A 20,380-nucleotide genomic window follows, 5' to 3' on the forward strand; every position below is an offset into this window, starting at 1 on the left:
AGACACCTGGGTGTGAGAGGGGGAGTCGGGCGGAGTCCTTATTCTCCCCGTCAGCCCTGTGAGTGATATCGGTGTTTCTGAACAGCCATGCAGTTGACGCTGAGGCTCGGCAGGGTGTTGGACCAGATGCTGGGAGGAAGGAGAGCTAGATCCCAACCCCCCGACTGTGGGGCGTGTGGGGCCCCAGCTCCCGCTTTCCCTGCGGGCTAGACAAGGAAGACAGGACAGAAGCCCCGCCTGGGCAACTTGTTGGCACATGCCCAGAGCTCTGGCCCTAATGGTGGACTCTTTGCAGGCCACGCCTACTTGGGAGTTGAACGTTCCCCTCCCTGCCGTCCCCCCTCCGAAGAGTTCAGCCTCCCAAATGGGTGTGGGCACTGCTCACGGGTACTAGGAATTTTATTTTTTTAAAGAGGGTTCCAGTGGTGTTAGCATTAAGGTACTGAGCAGTTACTGTACCCCACCCCCCACCAAAGTGCCCGATACCCTCCCCCGCCCGTCCGGCTGCTGCTTCAGCCCCCGCTCATTCATTGTTTGGTCTTTCTCTGTGCCGCAGATGAGTGAGCTCATACATTACGTGAGTGGTTGAACTCTGAAAACTACTACTTAACATAAATGCTAGTTTCTCAGCCCAGTCTTGGCTGGCTGCATGTGGTGATGTGCATTGCCTCCCATAGATGGCCAGAGAGAACCCGCGGGCACAGTACAGCATAAGATAACGCCCCTGTGTTGGGAAACAATACACCGCTTTCATGTACTTTTATGTCCAGTATTCATACCATAAAAGACAGGAACAGTGTCATCTTTCTTTTATAGATGCTAAAATTGAGACTCAGAGAGATTAGGTAATTTTCCTGAAGTCGTACTGCAAATAAATAAGTAGGATGGGTAGGATTCAGACTGTGAGAGAAGAAAGAAGCAGTTTTGTAAATGATGGCCTTTACTTCTGAGATGATGATGCAGGTTTTTTTGTTTTTTGTTTTTTGTTTTTGCTTTTTTGAGTCACACCCAGCGATGCTCAGGGGTTACTCCTGGTGGTGCTCGGGGGACCATATGGGATGCTGGAAATCGAACCCGGGTCGGCCGCGTGCAAGGCAAATGCCCTACCTGCTGTGCTATTGCTCCAGCCCCAACGATGCAGTTTTAAAACATGTTCTGAGCTTTACTGCCCATCAAGTTTTTTAAAATCCTATTTTCTTGATTTCCTGTTGGTTTATGGCATCGGATAATTTCACGGGTGCAGCCTCACCCCTGGTTTGTCTGTCTGGGAGCTGCTCACAGCCAGTGCGGCCTCTAGCCTCTGCCTGGGCCTCTGCCTCGCCTCGCTTTCCCCTCTCGTACCTGCTCCAAAAAAGATACTGGCTAGATTGGTCTTTTGCAGTTAGTGTGCTTTGATTAACTGTATTTCACATAAGAGTGAAACCAGCCGGTGATTTTTTTTTTTCACTTTCTCACTCACTTTGGCTATCCTTGTTGTCTGAGAATGCAAGATCTTATCATTTTTAGTAGTGGTTTTATTCCAGTAATTATATGCAAAACTTTAGTCATAGGCTAATTTGCTTTTACCGTGAACAAGGCTGCCATGAGCATTGGGTGCATATATGCGTTAAAATGAAGTATCTTCGATCTTCAATATCTTTCAAAGAAAAAAATTCAGTGTTGGGTTTTTTTTAAAATATTTAAAATTTTTTATTGTTAGGTGATAGATCTACTTTCGGGAGTTTTGTTGGTTCGTTTTAAGATATCTCCATTCTGTTTTCCATTTGTACAATTTACATTTCCATCAGCAGTGTATGAGATTCTCTTTTTCTTCACCCGCGTGCCAGCACTTCTTGCTTTGATATAGGTCTCTCTCACAGGTGTGAGGAGATCACTCACTGTGGGTAGTTTGGTTTGGTTTGAGAGGTTACAGGCAGCAGTGCTCAGGCAACCATGCAGTGATAACATTGAAATTAGGGCTCCCAGATTTGTGAAACTTGTGATTTGAACTATCTCTTGGGTCCTCATTGTGGTTCCTTTTGCATTTCCCTAAGAGGTTTGGTTAATTCTCAGTTTTGATTCAAAACGATATTTCCTCCTTGAAACTCAACATTCCTTTTCCCACGTCTAAATGTTTTTCCTTTACCTGGAAAGATGGTCTAAATTTACCTTTTTCTTCCCCCCAATTTAGGATGATGATTTTGTGGGTCGGGATGATTTTGATGATGCAGACCAGCTGAGGATAGGGAATGACGGGATTTTCATGCTGACTTTCTTCAGTAAGTATATACATCGCCACAGAAACCACTTTCCACAAACAGGAGTGCTTGGGGTTAAGTGAATCTGACTCAATTAGAGTAACTACTCAGCTGTACTAAGAGAAAAATGCATTTTACTGAGATGTTCCTGCCTGAGTACACTTTCTTCTAGGTATCCTTCTTCTTTGTCTTTTGCTTCTGTATCTATATGTAGGAATAGCAGCAGTTAAAGGAATTCTGCATTTTCACTTGAGGTAGGCCTCATCTTTCAGGTCTGCAGGGCTCTGATTCTTACTGACAGAATAGGAATTAAATACCTTTGATGAATTTTCCCTCCCTCTCTTCTTCCCCTCCTCCCCGCACTCTTCCTCCCCTCTCCCTCTCCTCTCCCTTTCGTCTCTCTCTCCTCTCTCTCTCTCCTCTCTCTTTCCCTTCTCTCTCCTCAATCTCCCTCTCTTTCTCCCTCTCTTTCCCCTGCTTTTCTTTCAGTTTCTGGGCCACACCCAGCAGTGCTCTGGGTGTGCTCCTAGCTGTGCCCTCAGGGATCAATCCTGGTGGTGCTCAGAGACCTTATGAGGTGCCTGGGGTTGCATGCTGCCTCAGCACCTCTGGCCCCGCCTGTTTCTGCTCTCCAGCACATCAAAGCCAGCCTGATATATCCCCATGTTAATTTGCATTTCTCTTTCCACCGTCTAATTTTAGAAGTGAGCACCTTTTTTTTTTTTAAAAACAAAAATTTGAAATATTACAAAGATGTTAAGAAAATCCAGTGCTTTTAGAGATGACATTATGTAAGTGTCAGAAATCCGTAGATGCTTTGCATGCAAGAGGCCCAGGTTCAACCCCAAGCACTTCGGGAAGCACAAACCTCTGAGCACAGAATCAGCGGTTGCTCCTGAGCACTGCAGGATGTGGCCCCCAAACAAAAGGAAGCAACAATTCATAGGAGCAGGAATTCATAGGAGCAGGAAGACAGTGGCCTGACTCGATGGGTCGGGGTCTCCAGCTGAGTGTTCTGCAGGGGTTTTTTTTGTTTTTTGTTTTTTTTTTTCACAGAAGTGAAACATGTAAAGGACACAGCAGTAAGTATATATATAAGTATATAGATAGAGACTGTTGCGGCGTTGATAGTGTCACTGATCACTAGTGTTCATGTCCACCTGTGGGAAGAAGACAAGGTGAATGTTTGTGCGGTGAGGTCAGAGCCGTGCAGGGCTGGCCCTCTCGTCCCTGGGAAGGCCACTTGACGGAAGCTCCAGGGCCCTCCCAGGATTCCGTGGGCTGCAGCCCGGCTGACGGCGTTTCCGCTTCTGTTACAGTGGCATTCCTCTTTAACTGGATTGGCTTCTTCCTGTCCTTCTGCCTGACGGCCTCGGCTGCAGGGAGGTACGGGGCCATCTCTGGATTCGGGCTCTCTCTCATCAAGTGGATCCTGATTGTCAGGGTAAGTCACACACCAAACATGAGAAATGGACCGACTTGGCGTGTTTGCTTTTGCATTTGCTTTTTGTGGTCATTGGAACACTTAACAGGATTTTCTGCCTGTCTTTCTTGATGATGTTGAACTGAAATTGCTTAGAGTCATAAAAGCTTTATAATTAAAGCGAGTGAATCTTTGTCTAAGGGGCATTTGGGGGCCGTTGTTTGTTTCTTGTGTGTGGGGGAGTGGGGGTTGGTTGGGGGGCTACACCTGGCAGTGCTCAGAGAGTCATATCTGGTGCCCGGGAGTAGAATTGGAACAGAATAGTGTGCTTCTGGCTACCTCTCTGTTACGTAGTAGTTTGCTCACCGGCTGCCTTCTGGGGGTTTTGTTTGTTTGTCTTTGTTTGGGGGCCCCACCTGATGATGCTCAGGGCTTACTCCTGGCTCTGCACTCAGGGATTACTCCTGACGGGGCTGGGGGAACTATTTGTGGTGCCGGAAATCACCCCTGGCTGGCTGAGTGAGAGGCAGGCACCACAGCCACTGTACTATCACTCAAGCCCCCTGCTTTCACTGTTTTTAAAATTTACACTTTGTAAAAAAATAAAAATAAAAAATTTACACTGTGTTTGTTCTAAGGTAAGTTTTTATAATAGAGGAATATCTTCAGTGTCTCATCAGAAGCAGGCTTTTCTCATTCTGTGGTTTAATTCCACCTCCCCTGCCTCTCCATGGCCCCCCACCCCCATCCTTCTCTCCTTTCTGTTTTCCTGTTTTCGCTCACTCTTCCCTGGTACCAGGATTGATTCTCATAATTAGCCTCATTAGTTATGCCAGAATGTTAGGGAGAGCCTAGAGAGATGGTATAGTGACTCAGCACTTGCCTTGCACACAGCCAAACCCCGTTGAATCCTGGCACCACATGTGGTCCCCCTGAGCTCTGCCAGGAGTGATCCCTGAGCACAGAGCCTAAAGTACGCCCTGAGCACCTCCAGGTGTGCCCCCTACCAAAAAAAATAAAAATAAAAGGATTTTCTGGGAACCAAAACTGTTTCACAAGTGATACTCCCATTAGTGGTCCTTATTTCTAAAACAAATTAAGAGAAATTGTCACTGGCTTGGGCTGGAGCCATAGCACAGCGGGTAGGGCGTTTGCCTTGCACGCGGCCGACCTGGTTCGATTCCTCCGCCCCTCTCGGAGAGCCCAGCAAGCTACCGAGAGTATCTCGCCCGTACGGCAGAGCCTGGCAAGCTACCCGTGATGTATTCGATATGCCAAGCACAGTAACAAGTCTCACGATGGAGACGTTACTGGGCCTGCTCGAGAAAAATCGAAAATCGATGTCACTGACTTAGGAATTATTAATTAGAATTAAATGAGATTTAAAATCTTAGATGATCTACCCTGCAGATGTCTTCTGATTTCACATTGTTTTTTTGCTTGCTTTCTCCTTTATTAATGAAAACCAGTCTCTTCATCAGAGAGAATGATGCATTATTACTGATAGCACATTAATTAGTTGCATTGTTAACTAATAGTATTGACTGATCACTGGAGGCTTTTTGTTTTTTGCTTTTTAAACTTATTCCAAAGCAGCTAATATTTTTAGGATTCTCAGTTCCTTTGAGAACCTGATAAGAGTTGCAGTTTTTCCTCACGGTGATTCACTAATAAAACAAAAGAAAAAAATAGAAAGAGTTACTTTTTTTCTCTCCGCTGCTAATAACATATTCACCTAAAACCTGAACAGTCAGTGAAGAACCTGGGTCCTGAGGAGGTTTTTACTTTCCTTTTCAGACCTTAGTTTATTATTGGACCCAGGTCTCTGGTGTGTGGGCTGGGAACAGGAGGGGAAATGGGCTCCCCGTGAGACACGCCCTGGGAAGGTGTGTCTGCAGGTGACTGCTGCCGTCGGCTGGGACAGGTGCTGATCCTCGGGCTGCAGCGTTTCTCGGGCTCATGAACAGCAATAGTCGGTCCCGAGCCACATCAGAAACAGCGCTGCTCAGCAGGAGAGGCCCAGCTTGGCGTGCTAGAGTCTTCCTCATCCCTGCATGGCCCCAGCCACTGCCAGGAGTACCTCAGCACAGATACGCCCTGGGCACGGCCAGGAGTACCCAGCACAGATCCAGGAGTAGCATCTGAACTTCTGGGTATAGCCCAAAAGACAAAAGGGAAAAGAAAAAACAGGCCTGAGGGTTGGCTCAGGCCCCCATGCAAGGCCCTCGGATTCCATCCCAGTAGCCAAAACAAATCCCTCCAGGCAGGTGCTGAGCACTTCCAGAATAAGGAGTTTATAAAGTAAAAGCTGTTACGTTGCAACGTTGCTTTTCCATAAAAAGAACAATATTTGCATATATCAGGACCATTTCAAATCAGAAACTTTTTTTTCCTTATTGAAAATTGGAATAGCACTGTAGCACTGTCCTTTCGTTTGTTGTTCATTGATTTGCTCGAGCGGGCACCAGTTACTTCTCCATTGTAAGACCTGTTGTTACTGTTTTTGGCATATCAAATACACCATGGGGAGCTTGCCAGGCTCTGCCATGTGGGCAGGATACTCTCAGTAGCTTGCCGGGCTCTCCGAGGGGGGTGGAGGAATCGAACCTGTGCTATCGCCCCAGCCCAAAAATGGAATAATTATAAAAAATAAAATCTTGTGTTTTGTGTGTCCTTGTGTTACGAGAAGAAGCCGAGTCCACTGAGTCATGTCTGCTTTGCTTTTCAGTTCTCCACCTACTTCCCTGGATATTTCGATGGTCAGTACTGGCTCTGGTGGGTGTTTCTGGTTCTGGGTAAGTGCTTTGATCACAGGCAAAGAAGAGAAAAGGTTAGCTCAATTTTAGAAGTAAAATTACTATTAATGAACCTTCGTCTTGCTTACTATTTAGCAATAAGTATCATCTAATAATCATTTCTCTTTAATGATAAAGTTATCATCATCAGAGTAAAAAGCTTATTAATAAAATCTCTCTTTGGGCTGGAGAGAGAGAGCAGTGACCCCAGGCTGAGTGCCTGCTTTGAATGCAGTTCCCAGTACCACATGGTCATCCTTGCACCCCTGGGTGTAGCCCAAATAAAGGGTCTTTTAACGTGGTAGGGTTTTACTGCCACAGAGGGTTCACAGACTAAATCCCTAATTACTGCTTCATTTTTTATTGTTTTGGGGCCACACCTGATGATGCTCAGGGACTACTCCTGGCTCTGTACTCAGGTATTACTCCCAGGGTGTTTGGGGGACCATATGGGATGCCAGGGATTGATTCCTTGTTGGCCAAGTGCAAGGCAAGTGTCCTCCCCATAGTATTTATCACTCGGCTCCCAGTCGCTGCTTCTAAGGCTACTGTAACCAGCAAACTACTCAGAACTGTGTGTCTTCAATTGAATGCCAATAGAAAAATGAACATTTCTAGCTTTTCTGAACATAACTTTAACAAGAATCACTATTAAATTTACGAAATTGTTTCCCTCACTGTTGGTGAAAGAAAGAATTACTTTGTCCTGGGCAGAAAGCCCCAAAAAAAGGTGTGTTGTGTGTGTGTGTGTGTTAATGTACCAAGCATATTTTAGATTATCTGGACTAAAGAGTATATTTTTCTTTCTAAATATTTATCTTAAAAACCTTTCCAAGACATCTGACCACCAATAAATGAACACTAGTGAATAGTACAGGGTACTTTATTCATTATAAAGAAAACATACATGACGTAAAAATCAGAGGCCACCAGCTTGCTGCCGACGCCATAGACAGTAGCAGGACCCTTACATAGCTGTTACAGATATGGCATCACTTGTCCCGCTCCCTGGTTTGCCCCCTAATTTCACTAATGGATCCTGTGAGCCCTGGGCAGGTACCCAGTGGGTACTCGGTGCATCCATACCTCCCTGCTCTGCAGATACTGGCAGAGCATCGGGCGACGCGTCTCTCCCCAGCTCCCATCAGAACACGGTCATGGTCACAGTCCTCCGTTGTTCATCGATTTGCTCGAGCAGGCCCAGTAACGTCTCCATCATGAGACTTTGTTGTTACTGTTCTGGCATATCAAATACGTCACGGGGAGCTTGCCAGGCTCTGCCGTGCGGGCGAGATACTCTCGGTACCTTGCCGGGCTCTCCAGAGGGGCGGAGGAATTGAACTCAGGTCGGCCATGTTGGCCGCTTGTAAGGCAAACGCCCTACCACTGTGCTATCGCTCCAGCCCTCCATCAGAACAATCAGAGGAATATTTTTGAAAATGGCTTTCAGAGTCTCGGAGCCAGTGCCTGCTCCAGCTTATCCTGTAAACCATTTCTCGAAGAGAAAAGTGGACTCTTGTCTCATGCTGAAAAATCCAGCCACGCCCTAACTGGCTCAGGGACCAGCCATTAAGTGTATTTGCAGGTCGCTTGTTAATATAGGTTGCGTAGATAATTTAAAGAGACTTATGGACTGATTTTCTTTCTCTATTAAAATTTCATGGGAGTGGAATTTATAATACTTGATAATTGACCAGCCATGCTCTCTTACTGCTCTACTAGTAAGCAGAACACAGTGAGACTTTGGATACACTTAGTGCATTTGGAGCCAGTGTTTGGCTCATGTTTCAACTTCTTTTGCATAGATAATTTAATATTTTTGGAGGTTTTCCTTCAGAGGGCAGGTTTGCAGAGCTCACAAGTCAGCAGTTCATAAGCTGCATTTAGCCTAGAGTTGGGATTGGTTTATTCCACAGTTGGTTTCAAAATATTTCTTCCTCCTCCTCCTCTTCCTCCTCCTCCTCTTCCTCTTCTTCCCCCCCTTTCTCCTCCTCCTCCTCTTCCTCCTCCCCCTTTCTCCTCCTCTTCCTTTCTCCTCCTCTTCTTCTTCCTTCTTTATTTTTATTAATTCAGGGTTTTACATGAAACAGTATTTTTTTGGTTTTAAGGAAAAATTGGAATGTTCGGCGACCCAGTCTTCCCACAGAGCACTGTGCTCTGACTGCGGCTGGGTTGCAGCTCACCCGCCCACATAGGTCGTTTGCTCTCTGGTTCTCAGAGATTCCTGCCACCCCTATCCAGAGATGGACAGTGACCCCTGCTTTATAGTCACTTGTTCCTTTTGGTGCCAAACAGGATAGTATGCACTGAGCTCAATGCTCATGAGACTCAGTTACTGCCTAGTTAATTTTACTATAGTACAAAGAGTTTCCCTCTACAGAGCGTATCTTAAAATGTGTCCAACAGGGCCCTGGAGCAATACAGCAGGGAGGGCATTGGCCTGCAATCCCTGAACGGGTTTGATTCCCAGTATCCCAAATGGTCAGTCCCTGAGTGCAGAGCTGGGAGTAAACCCTGACCACTGCAGATGGAGCCCCAAACCCAGACAAAACGTGTCCAACAGAAAAGGGGTTGTGTCAGACTGAGAAGTGGGAGTAGGCAGAGTTTACTGAGTAGTACAAATGATTTTAGGCATGTTAAAGTCTTCTGAAATATTCCGGTGATGGTGATTCGCTGAATTACGCTTTAAGTGGGTGAACGTCTTGGTATGGACATGTCGGTATTATATGTCAATAGAACGCTTGAAAGTGTGCATTTCAAAAAAAAAAAAAGTGCCTAAGACTCAGGGACCCCCGGAGGAGGGGCCGCCCTTGGGTGGTACTCACCTTGCATTCAGCAAGTCTGAGATCAGTGAGTAGTGCCATGTACAGTTCCAGAACTGATTTTTTGGGTGTGACGCCCCCCCCCCCCCAAAAAAAAAGACTAGAGAAATAGAAACTGAGAATTCCTGCAAGGGGATCCTGACACCTAGTGGACAGTGCTGTGTACTGTCCGTGCGGGAGGATTAGTGTTTCAAGAACACTTGGGTTTTGTTTATATTTTTACTGGAGAAACTCTTCTTCCCCCAACCCCCATGCTCCCAAAGAGATGTTTGTCTTGAAGTCATTTTTCTAGAATTTATTTCCTAGTTTCAATTTTTGGGGGAATGGGAGATGGCATACACAGTTGTTCTTAGGGCCTACTCCTGGCTCTGGCTCAGGGGTCACCCCCTGCGCAGGGCTTGGGGGACCGTATGGAATGCCGGGGATTGAACCTAGGTTGGCTGTGTGCAGGGCAGGTTCCCCGCTTGCTGTACTGATGCTCCGGCTGGCCTGTGGAATATTTTTTTTGTAACTTAGAAGGTTGATTTAGGTAATGCTTCTAAGTGTATATGTTGGACCTTCCTTTCTATAACTGTTAACTTCTGTATGTACAAGAGAGACATTCATTTTACTTTCTTTTTGAACTTTTGTCTTCTTATTGAGAAATTAGAAATTTGGCATGGAACTCCTTGGGAAATGTTGCAGGAAATCGCTTGTGTCACTATTGTGTGGCAGAAAATCCAATCAAGAGGGGTATTTCTGGGGAGGGGATGTCGCATGGAAAATTGTAAATTCATTCTCAACTTTTCTTTTTTTTTTTCATTAGGCTTTCTCCTGTTTCTCAGAGGATTTATCAATTATGCAAAAGTTCGGAAGATGCCAGAAACTTTCTCAAATCTCCCCAGGACCAGAGTTCTCTTTATTTATTAAAGGTATGAAGGAAAACAAGCTACTCTGCTCCCACCGAAGCCCTGTACGACTTTCTGTTTAGGTGAAAGCAGAGCGGGCCCCGCTGGTGGGGGGAGGGGGGAGGGGGAGGGGAGCGGGCTCCTTGCTGCCTCCCTGAGAGGGGCTTCTGCCAAGCGCTGCTGGAACCAGCCAAGTCGAAAACCTGCCACGGGAGCCACGTGACTGCGTGGTCAGGGAGGGCGACCGGTGGCCTGGATCTCGGATAGTGAGTCCTGAGCCCGGAGCCCCTGTTTGGCCTGGCACCAGCTCCCCCAGACAGTAGGGAAGGCTCCGGGTGGGTCTGACGCCTGCTCTGACCACTTAGGGGCCTTGAGCCAGCGCTGGTGGCCACTGCAGACGAGCCAGGGTGGCCTCCCTGGGGCCTGACTTGCCATGCACACCCTGGCACTGTCCCTCAGACCATGGGACACCATCTGCTTTTGCCACTGGCAGTGCGGAGGGTCGGACCCAAGGAACGGAAGCGGAGAAGAGCCTTTCCCGGGCAAGAGGAGGCCTGAATCCGCAGGGGCGCTTCCATCCCCAGGTTGTTCCTCAGAGCCTGACTCCACCCTTCGGTTGTAGCTGCAAAAAAGGATGAGCTGGGAATGCGGGGAAAGGGCAGGAGTGGCAGAGCACAGGCCGCGCACACTCAGGGTCTGAATTCCTGATCCTGCAACCCCCAACCCGCCCCTTCACTGGGAGGTGTGGCCGCAGATCCCCCAGCCCTACTGGAGGCGACCCCTGAGGAATAATTGTGGGGCCAGGTGGAGCAGGGTTGGTCAGGCACCTGCCTTGTATGCATACCTGGGTTCAATCCCCGGCACCCCATAAGGCCCCCGAGCCCTCCAGGAGTTTCAGCCAGGAGTAAGCCCTGAGTAACACTGGGTATAGCCCCCAAAACAAACCACTGTAAATAAAATGAGAACGTCACAGATAGAACAGGTTTTTCAAGCACTATATAATTTTTCGATATATACATATGACTATATTTGTACTTTACCATGTGTAATTAAGTGTACTTCTATACGTAACATTTTTAAAAATGTGATTCAGCCCCTTGTACCATCTTCCCAACCCACCAAAATCAACTTTCTCAAAACCGAACTCCCTTAGAGATTGAATTTACAATAAACTACAATAATATATAATAATAACAACAAAACATATGTTATTTAATATAAAATACGAAAAAGCGGGTTCTGTTTATTTTGTTTTGTTTGGAGACCACACTGGGAGTTGCTCAGGGAGTACTCCTGGCTCTGAGCTCAGAGATTACTCCTTGTGGGGCTCGGGGGACCCTTTAGGATGCTGGGGATCAAATCTGGGTTGGCCACATGCAAGGCAAATGCCCTGCCTCTACTGTATTATCACTCAGACCCCACAAAAAAGGCATTTCTTAGAACAATTAAAGAATACCAAGAACTTGAGTTTGTATTAAACTCCCTTGGTTTTATCAAGGGAGGGCGTATTTGAAAGGTGTTCAATCATGGGGCTGTGAACTGCTCAGTGCATAGAAGCGTCTGCCTGGCAAGTTCCCGGGCAGAGAGTCCCCTGTGACTGCCTACAGCACATGGAGTGATGCCTGGGGTTCTGCCAGGAGAAGGCGGGGGGGGGGGGGGGGTGCCCTTCGGAAGCACTTGGGGCAGCCTGAGGGCCTGGGCTGGTGCCCAGCCTGTGCCACAGTGATCAGACTGTCCCATCCTTTGGGCCTCCCTGGCAGGGAAAAAAGATTTTTAAAAAAATGATTTTGATCTGGACCAGAGATAACGCAAGGGTTCAGATGCTTGTCTTGACCATTGCTAGGCTCCTGAGCATCTGGATAGCCCCTAAGCTGTCTCCCCAGTCAGTGTGCTCCTGAAACAAACAAGAAAGCGTTTTGATCATCAAACTTGTGTTTATCGCTTATTTATTTTTGTGACGGAGAGAGCCACTCCTGGATGTGCTCAGGGCTTACTCCTGGCAGTGACTTAGGGGACCTTGTGGGATCTGGGGTTTGAATCCAGGTCAGCTGCGTGCCAGGCAAACACCCTACCCACTGCACCGTAGCTCCACCTCTTTGATTTGTTTTTAGTTGAGGGCAACACCAGCTCCCTGAGGAAAACACGGCCTCAAAGTCCCCAAGGGACTGAGGGAGCAACTCTGTTCTCTTCATCCTTCACGTAGGTGGAAATTTCTAGCTGGTTGGTTTGCACACCTTCCCCTTCTCGCTCCTACAGGACAAATAACGTGGTGGAAGAAAGCTGCAACTTCACAGTTCGCTTGTATCTTTAGGGGCTTGACTGAGGAGTTTCCTTAGTTTTGCTGGTTTAGCTTGTTTTGATGTTCCTACATGTCTAGCCGTGACGCAGCACTTCTGTCGGCTTCTCCGTGAAGTCGCAGCCCTCGGGGCCAGGCTGTGGGAGGAGTGAGGGCAGGTTCCAGGCGCCCGATCTCTGCACTTTGGGCGTTTTGCACGCAGTAGCCGTTAGAGCGGCAGGAGTTTCAGGGACTTGGTCAGAGGTGCCTGAGGTACAGCAGAAGGCACAGTGGGTTGCTTTTCCTTTTCCAACATTCTAGTTGATCCGAGACCGTTCCTGATGTGCCCAGAAGATTCAGAGTTCTAAATTAAGGGTTTGGAGACGAAGAACAGCATTTAGAATTCTAATGTCTTCCTCACTGATTTCCAGCATACCCAGAGGAAACTTGGAAAAAGCTGTAGAATCCTGTGGGTCAAGATTTCCTCTGTCTGTTAAAAGGGGCAGGAGCTATCTGTCAGATTCAGATGTGTAGTGTTCTCTTGAGAGAAAATCTAGTTCAGGGAAGCCTCCATGGGAAGGATGAAGGTTCTCTTTCTGTCAGATCTTTTTTACTTCTAGGGAGATGGCATGGGTTGGGAGAGAGCTGTATAGGGTTATTGCTTTGCCTAAAAATAAATAAATAAATAAATAAATAAAAAGTTTTGCCATAATGTAAGAAAGACTTAATTCCCATGCTAGACTAAGATGTTGGCATTTCAACTGGAAAAGCATGTATTACGAATAGTAATTCTTGTCATTCAGGCTACCTCAGATCTAATATAAACATACCAACTAACCTTGAAATCACCCCAGGAGGCCTTCTCCTACTCAGCCAAAGCAGACACTACAAATGCCAGCCAGCAGAGGGGCCACTCTTGAGTTCCCTTCAGGAGTTCATTTAAAGTTTCGTTTAAAAAAAAAAAGAAAAATGAAGTGTTGCGGGGGGGACGGTGTGGAGAGGGAGAGGCTGGAGCACCTGCTTCGCCTGCAGGAAGCCCCGGATCACTCAATCACTCAGATCATTTGCATGGTCCCCTGAGCACAGAATTGAGAACAGTTCTTGAGCACCCTCCCCCCAAAGAAGAATCTGGGGTGCGCTGGGGAGTGTGGCTCGGGTGGTAGACCGAACTCGTACCTTGCCTGTATGAGACCCTGCATTTAGTCCCCGACCTTGCATGCCCCAGTACCGCTGGGGTGGGGCCTGGATGACCCCCAAGCACTAGCAGGCCAGGAGCGACACTGGGCTCCAAGCACTGCCAGGTGTGGCCCCTACCTTGAAAAGAAAGGACCGAGGGGCCAGAGCAATCGCACAGCTGACGGTGCACTTGCCTTGCACGTGGCTGCTACAGGTTCCACCCTTGGCATCTCTCATGGTCTCCAGAGCAGCACCAGGGGGATTCCTGACGCAGAGCCAGGAGCAGCCCCTGAGCATTACCTCAGTTGCCTCGTTTTGCCTAAAAGCAGAACTCAAAAAAAGCAGCCTGTCCTGAGTCCACCCAGCTCTCACTGGGGGCGGGTACCACGGAGTAGTTTCTTAGCAAATACCTGTTAAGTAGCAGATGCATCTCTTGGCTGTTTCTTTTTTTTTTTTTTTTTTTTTTTGCTACCAGATACAGGGAGTACCCTGGAGTTTTTCTCAAGTTCTTATCACGGTAACCGAAATAGTTTGCCATGGTATTGGCTGAAACTGCATTTCCGTGAAAGCATTTTATTCCAGTTATCGTATTTCTCCTATAAAAGTAGCTTCGGGGCAGTCTTTTGTGTGCCTCTGACTTTTCAGCTACACCATGTCTCACAGTACGTTGACTTAAAGAATTCATTGATGATGTCTGTGCGTTTACAGTCATTTTTAAACCATGCCATGCTTCAAGTACAGCAGGAATCATTTGACACCCTCATTGGAAACTTTCCCTTGCCTGACAGCAGGCAGAATTGACAGGATAAACATTGCTTCACATGGATTCGGTAATTATCTACATACTTGGAAGGCAGGCAGCTTGCCCGCTGTCCTGTCGCTCCCTGCCCCACCCCCCATACACACACACACACACACACACACGGATCCTGCTGTCTCATTGTCCCAAGTTTCAGTCATTGCTGTTAGGTGAAGCGTGGGCTGAAAGACAGAGTACTTGGATTTCATTCCTATATGAGGAGGTTTGGAGAGTCCCCTGGCCTCAAGGATTTTCAAGAAAGCAAGCATCCAAATTCCTTCTAGCTCCAGAATGCTTGATAACTAAGAACCGAAAATGTTGATTGAAGTGTCTGATGTCAGTGGAAAGTCATCTTAGTGCTGTGTTAAAATGTCCTCCTGCCTGCAGACATCCTGCCGCCTTTTGTGGCTACATCCTTCTCGTAGCTTCTCAAAATAACACGCTAACTAGAGTCTCTATATCCAATATCCTTGTCTGGCAGATGTTTTCTGGCAAGGACCGTCCTGCGCTTATGAATTCTCTCTCAAGAAGCAAGAGAACACCTGCAGGAAGTGAATCAAGATGCAGAACACAGAGGAATAATCACCTGCTTTAAAAAAAAATAAAGTACTGTTGAAAAAGATCATTTCTCTCTATTTGTTCCTAGGTGTAAAAATTTAATAGTTAATGCAGAATTCTGTAATCATTGAATCATAGTGGTTAATGTCTGAAAAAGCTCTCGCAATCAAGTCTGTGACGTATTAATAATGCCTTATCTATTGTTTGTAGTCATTTTCCATAGCATGAGCCTCGTCCCCGCAGTCAGTAGGGGGCAGTCTTGCTTTATTCATCTTCCATCTCGGCAAGAATTTGGAGTTAAATATTTTAGTGTAAGATATGTATAATGCTGGCCATTTTAAAGGGGTTTTCTCCAAAGTTAGAACTTCAGTTATGACTGCATTTCTGCACATCATCCATATTTGCTGTTAAAGTTAACCTAGAATTATTCAGTTGTACTGTGAACACCTGGAGACAAAACTCATAGTGCAAAATACATTTAAAGTGTGGTCAAGAGTATGTTCTTAATTAGTAAGTAATAAGCATTGATTTTTTTTTTAACTTTCTAGCCTGTATCCTCAGTTTTGCAGTACCTTATTGTTCTGTGTTGTGTACCTAAGGGATTCTAAAGGTGTTATCACTAAAGTAGAAGGGACAATGACAAATGCAGCTTAATTACTAAAATAAAATTCTCCAGTGATCGGAGTTCCTACTCCTTTTCTTTTCTTTTCTGTTCTGTTCTTTTCTTTTCTTTCCTTTTCTTTTTTTCTCTCTTTTTGTCTCCCGATGATTAAACCAACAGCTGGGAGTAGGGAGGGGATTAGACAGGAGGAGCAAAGGAGCAGAGGAAGGATTAACGATCAACTTTGAGAGGATCCCTAACATAGGATTAACTCGAACCTTTGAGATGTTCCCTGACATTCTGTACTACTTGCTTTTACAATGTGTTAGCAGAAACCCATGTGTTATAAATGTAGACTGATGTGCTTTCTGCCAAGTGGTAATTCACCTTGGTTTGCTATGTCAAAATTGTAAATACAACCGAACATTAATAAACGTTTCTTGTGTAGCAACTTTTGCTGTAGATTCAGTGTGTAATTTCTCGGTTTGTGTCGTTAATTGCTAGCATTTAATCTTGTGTCATACATATGAAAATCATACAGACTCATTCAGTAAATATTTAAAGACTTGGACAGAAAAACCCTTCTTTTAGATCATATTCAGTACATTTTCCCCAAAATTGGTGCTGTGAAAGATAATGGCCTAAAATGGGGAGGAGTTACAAAAACTTTTAAATCGTGATTTAAATCAAACCTTTTAATTACCAGTTATGCCTCAGAGTTTAGATACAATCTTAGGTGGTTTATTTAGCAGTCTGTCTGCAGGTTTATTTTTTATCTTCTCGGTTCAACACAAACACTCAGTTAAGGCGGAATATAACCCTCACTCCTTGTTTCTGTTCTTTCAGCTGGGTTGAGACCAGTGGTTCTTATACGCCATTGAATTTTTTTTTCCTTCTCCCCTTTTTCAAATAAAATACCAAAAAAAAAATTTTGCAGCAAGATGGTAAAATAATTACCTAAATCAGCATTACTGCACATGTTCATTAATCTGCTACCTGTGGACAGCCAGGATCCGCTTAGGGCCTCTGAGTGTCAGTTTGGAATGCGAGAGCCTCTTCAGTCACACTTCATGACTATTCTAGAAGGATTCTTGCACGGAAGAATATAGCATGTTCTTATTCAGAAGCTGTATTTTGCAACAGCTAAATGAGGTTTTATGAAAGCCCTTGAAGACTTTATTTGAACTGGATTATACCAACAACAGAGTTTGGATGTTTTTATAGTCTAGAATGTTCCAAGTTTCCGAATGAATATATCTTTAACAATCTGAACCGCTGTGACCGTCCGGGTAACGGAGAGTGCTATTTAAATTATCTTACAGGACAAAATATGAGGGCTCTAAATCACGTAAACCCAAACACTGTAGGCTCACTTTCTGTTTATTCTTTAGGTCCATGTGCCTTATTTGGTTTTGTATATTCAGAGAACTGGAATATCTGGAATTCTTATTTCTGCATATTTGGTAAGTCCATGAGGCTTTGTCAGATATACCCTGAGTTTCAGATGCTTTAGAAGTACGTAGGAGGAGGCTTCCTTTTATTTTGAAGTTCTAAAATTTAATGTCTCCATATAAATAAAGTTGGTACCATAAGTCACTTGGTGTTTTTACTATTTAAGGTGGAAATGTTTATGTGCACTGTTTTCAGCTGATTTTTCTTTGTATTTTTTTAAGTTTCAATGTCTCCCTCTGGTAGATTTGTTATTAATAAACCCTTCAGACTGGAGGTGCGGCTTCATGGCATGCCTTGGGCCATCCCTGCACTGTATGAGTAACCCGCGGAATAAAGTGTGTTTGATAAGGGAGAGCTACAGGGCCACTGTTAACCCCCTCAAAGTTTATAGAATAAACTCACTTTGACTCTGTGCTAAGACAGCTGGGACTCAAATCCACAGGGGGCCTGTTTTCTTGTTGCCATTTGGAATTTTAAAAAGCTATGTTTAGGTAGTGGAGAGAGGGCACAGGAGATAGGTTGCTTGAGTTGCACACAGCTGACCCAGGTTCAATCCTGTGCATCCCTCAGCCCCCCCCAGCACTGTCTGGAGCAATCCCTAAGTACCCCTGGCTATGACTCAAAAACCTTAGTAAAATTTTAAAAAGCTTTAGCATGCTCACTGTGGCCATCTATTTTCCCCCAGAATCATTAGAGTGTTTTATGAGTGAAAGGTATTGTTAAAATTGTTTTTTAAAAAATGGCAGTGAGAAGCTGGAGTGTAGCAGGTAGGGTAAATATCTTGCACACAGCCGACCTAGGTTTGATCCCCAGCATCCCATATGGTCTCCTGAGCACCACCAGAACTAATTCCTGAGTTCAGAGCCAGGAGTAATGCCTAAGCATTGCGAGGTGTGGCCCCCCAAAACAAAAGAAGGCAATGATGGGGTAGGGCATTTCTCTTGCACGCGGCAGATCCAGGTTCCATCCCCAGCATCCCATACGGCTTCTCTGAGCAACGCATGGGTGTGGCCTAAAAACAAAACAAAAATTGCAGTGAATAACTACGAAGAAGAATGGGTGAGAGTGAACACTTGAGGCTGAAAGGATGGGCTGAGAAGAACTATCGTGGACGGCTTCAGGGCCTTAGCGGAAGCTCTGGTCTCAGTTTCCCGGCCAAGGACTTGCAGTGTCATACCTTTGGAGCATTCGTTAGAACGCTCGGGCTTGCTGCCTTCTAGAAGTCCAGTGTGGCAGATCCGAGACAGACGGCACAAGCAGGTTTCTACAGAAACATTCCATGGAAGATTTTGAGAACATTCGAGGAAGGTTGGTGTTTACCGAACACACAGTGATTTGGAAACTGAAAGAATTGTTTGGGTCGACTTACATGGAAGTTTGTTAACTAGCTTGTATTTCCTGGACTATGAAACGTGAATATTTGGTCTTAAAATAGCTTCTTTTCATAAATACTTGGGGACCAGGGGATAGGTCAGCATAGAGCACTTCCCTTAACTATGTGAGGCGCTGCCCGCACCCCCCCCACACACACACACTCAAAACAACTTAAAATTTTAAAGAAGTGAACAAAATTTTTCTATTTAGTGGGTGTCTGAGCCCACAGCTGGCGTGTTAAGGTTTTACTCTTGGATTTTTGCTCAGGAATCATTCCTGGCAGGGCTCAGGGATTCATGTGGGGTGCCAGGGATTGAGCCCAGGTCAGCCACATGCAAAGCAATGTCCTATCTACTGTACTATAAGATCCCCTGGAAGTGACAAAAATTAAAAGGATGTGATAATCTTGGGGGGGAGGCGGTTGGGGATGCTCCCAAACAGTGCTCAGGGGGTATTTCTAGTAATATATGACCAACTACCAACTGGCTCAAGGCCTCTGGCCATGCTCAGGGGAACATGCAGTGTTAGGACTTGAACCCAGGCCTCTCACATGCGAAACTTGTGCTCGGGCCCGTTGAGCTCCCTCTTAGAGTGCTCTCTTCTTAAAGCGCCAATTATCTGTCTGACTTGAGCTGGAGCCCACTATGAGTCATTGGAAGAGCTGAAATTTGGACTTGCACTAGAGTATATTCTTCTTAGCTATAAATTATATTTAAGGGGACAGGGCAGAAGAACTACTGAAAGTGCTTCCAGGGCCAGTAGACGTGATAATTCGATTTCCATGCTTGTCTGAGGTGGCAAGATTCAGGGATGGTATTTTGGCCCTGATTCCACTGAATACCAAACATGCCAAGGATAGACCTATTGAACTTATGTAACAAGGGATGCTTTATGAAAAAGTAAGGGTGGGTCCTGTTACCTATCTGGGCCTGTTACTTATCTGGTTCTTAGTGAAGCCCAACAATGGATTTAGGGAAATCATCTATGTAAGAAGTAGTTTGATGACTTTGAGCTTCACTGGGTATGAGCCATTTAGGAAAACCTTTTCAGGTATCGTAGAGTTGATTTGAGGAGGATGAGGGATAGAGGAAGAGAAATGGTTCCATGGATGGATTGTGCCTTAAAAAAAAGAAAAATCATGTTTATTTTTAAACCCCAAATAGCATTTATTGTTCGTAAGGTGGAGAAAGCACAGCGTGTGAAAGTGTTTATTACGATCATTTCTCCCTGCATGTACATAGCCGTGTGCATTTAGAGCACCCACAAACGTGCGCACGCGCGTGTGTGTGTGCATGTGTGTGTGTGTGCATGTGTGTGTGTGTGCGTGTTTTAACCCAAGGATATCACCTACAACTTCATGACTTGCAGAGTTAGATAACTCCCACTGTCCTCCCCGCTGGTGCGTGTGATGGAACCCAGTGCCTTAGACATTCAAGGCATGTACTTCCATGTCGAGTTTCACCCCAGGCCCAGAAATCAGCTGCTCTTACAGAAGAACCTGTGAATGGAGGGCTGTGCTCCTAAAGACAGTTGCCCTGCCAGTAAAATTTGGAATAGTCCCATCTGTGTCATAGCTTTAAGCTTTTCAATCCTCGGACTTCCACCTTGTACAGTAATATGTTACAGGTGTTGGCTTTATATCTGTTTTTATTTAAAAGTCTGGGTTTTATTGTTTTTGTTTGTGTTTTTGGTTGGGGGGTTCTAGGAGGTTTGGGGGTGTTGTTTTGTTTGTTTAGTTTTTTTTTTTTTGGCTGGGCTACACCTGATTGTGCTTAGGGCTTACTCCTGGCTCTGTGCTCAGGGGACCACAAGGGATGCCACATGGGATCATACAGGTAAAAAGCAAAGCACCTTGCAGTCTCTCCGGCCTAAGTCTGGTTTTAATGTTTTGCAAAGAGCACTATTTTCAGACTTGGAGAGTTTTAATTCTGAAGTGCAATTGTTAGAATTTCAGTTCTCTTACTGACTGGTAACACTATGT

The 20,380-nt window shown here is 45.5% G+C and overlaps 1 protein-coding gene across 1 annotated transcript in view; it reads left to right on the plus strand.

Moving 5' to 3' along the window:
* Positions 1 to 16,035, plus strand: part of NDFIP1 (Nedd4 family interacting protein 1) — a 40,764-nt gene extending 24,729 nt beyond the window's left edge. The window contains exons 4-8 of the mRNA XM_056124633.1: positions 2,171 to 2,258; positions 3,557 to 3,681; positions 6,389 to 6,455; positions 10,083 to 10,188; positions 14,896 to 16,035. Of these exons, the coding sequence (XP_055980608.1) occupies positions 2,171 to 2,258; positions 3,557 to 3,681; positions 6,389 to 6,455; positions 10,083 to 10,186 (384 nt within the window). The 3' untranslated portion in view covers positions 10,187 to 10,188; positions 14,896 to 16,035. The remainder of the gene's footprint in view (positions 1 to 2,170; positions 2,259 to 3,556; positions 3,682 to 6,388; positions 6,456 to 10,082; positions 10,189 to 14,895) is intronic.
* Positions 16,036 to 20,380: the final 4,345 nt, after the last annotated feature.

Source organism: Sorex fumeus, unplaced genomic scaffold (genome assembly GCF_029834395.1).
Source record: "Sorex fumeus unplaced genomic scaffold, SorFum_2.1 ptg000051l, whole genome shotgun sequence".
Lineage (NCBI taxonomy): Eukaryota > Metazoa > Chordata > Mammalia > Eulipotyphla > Soricidae > Sorex > Sorex fumeus.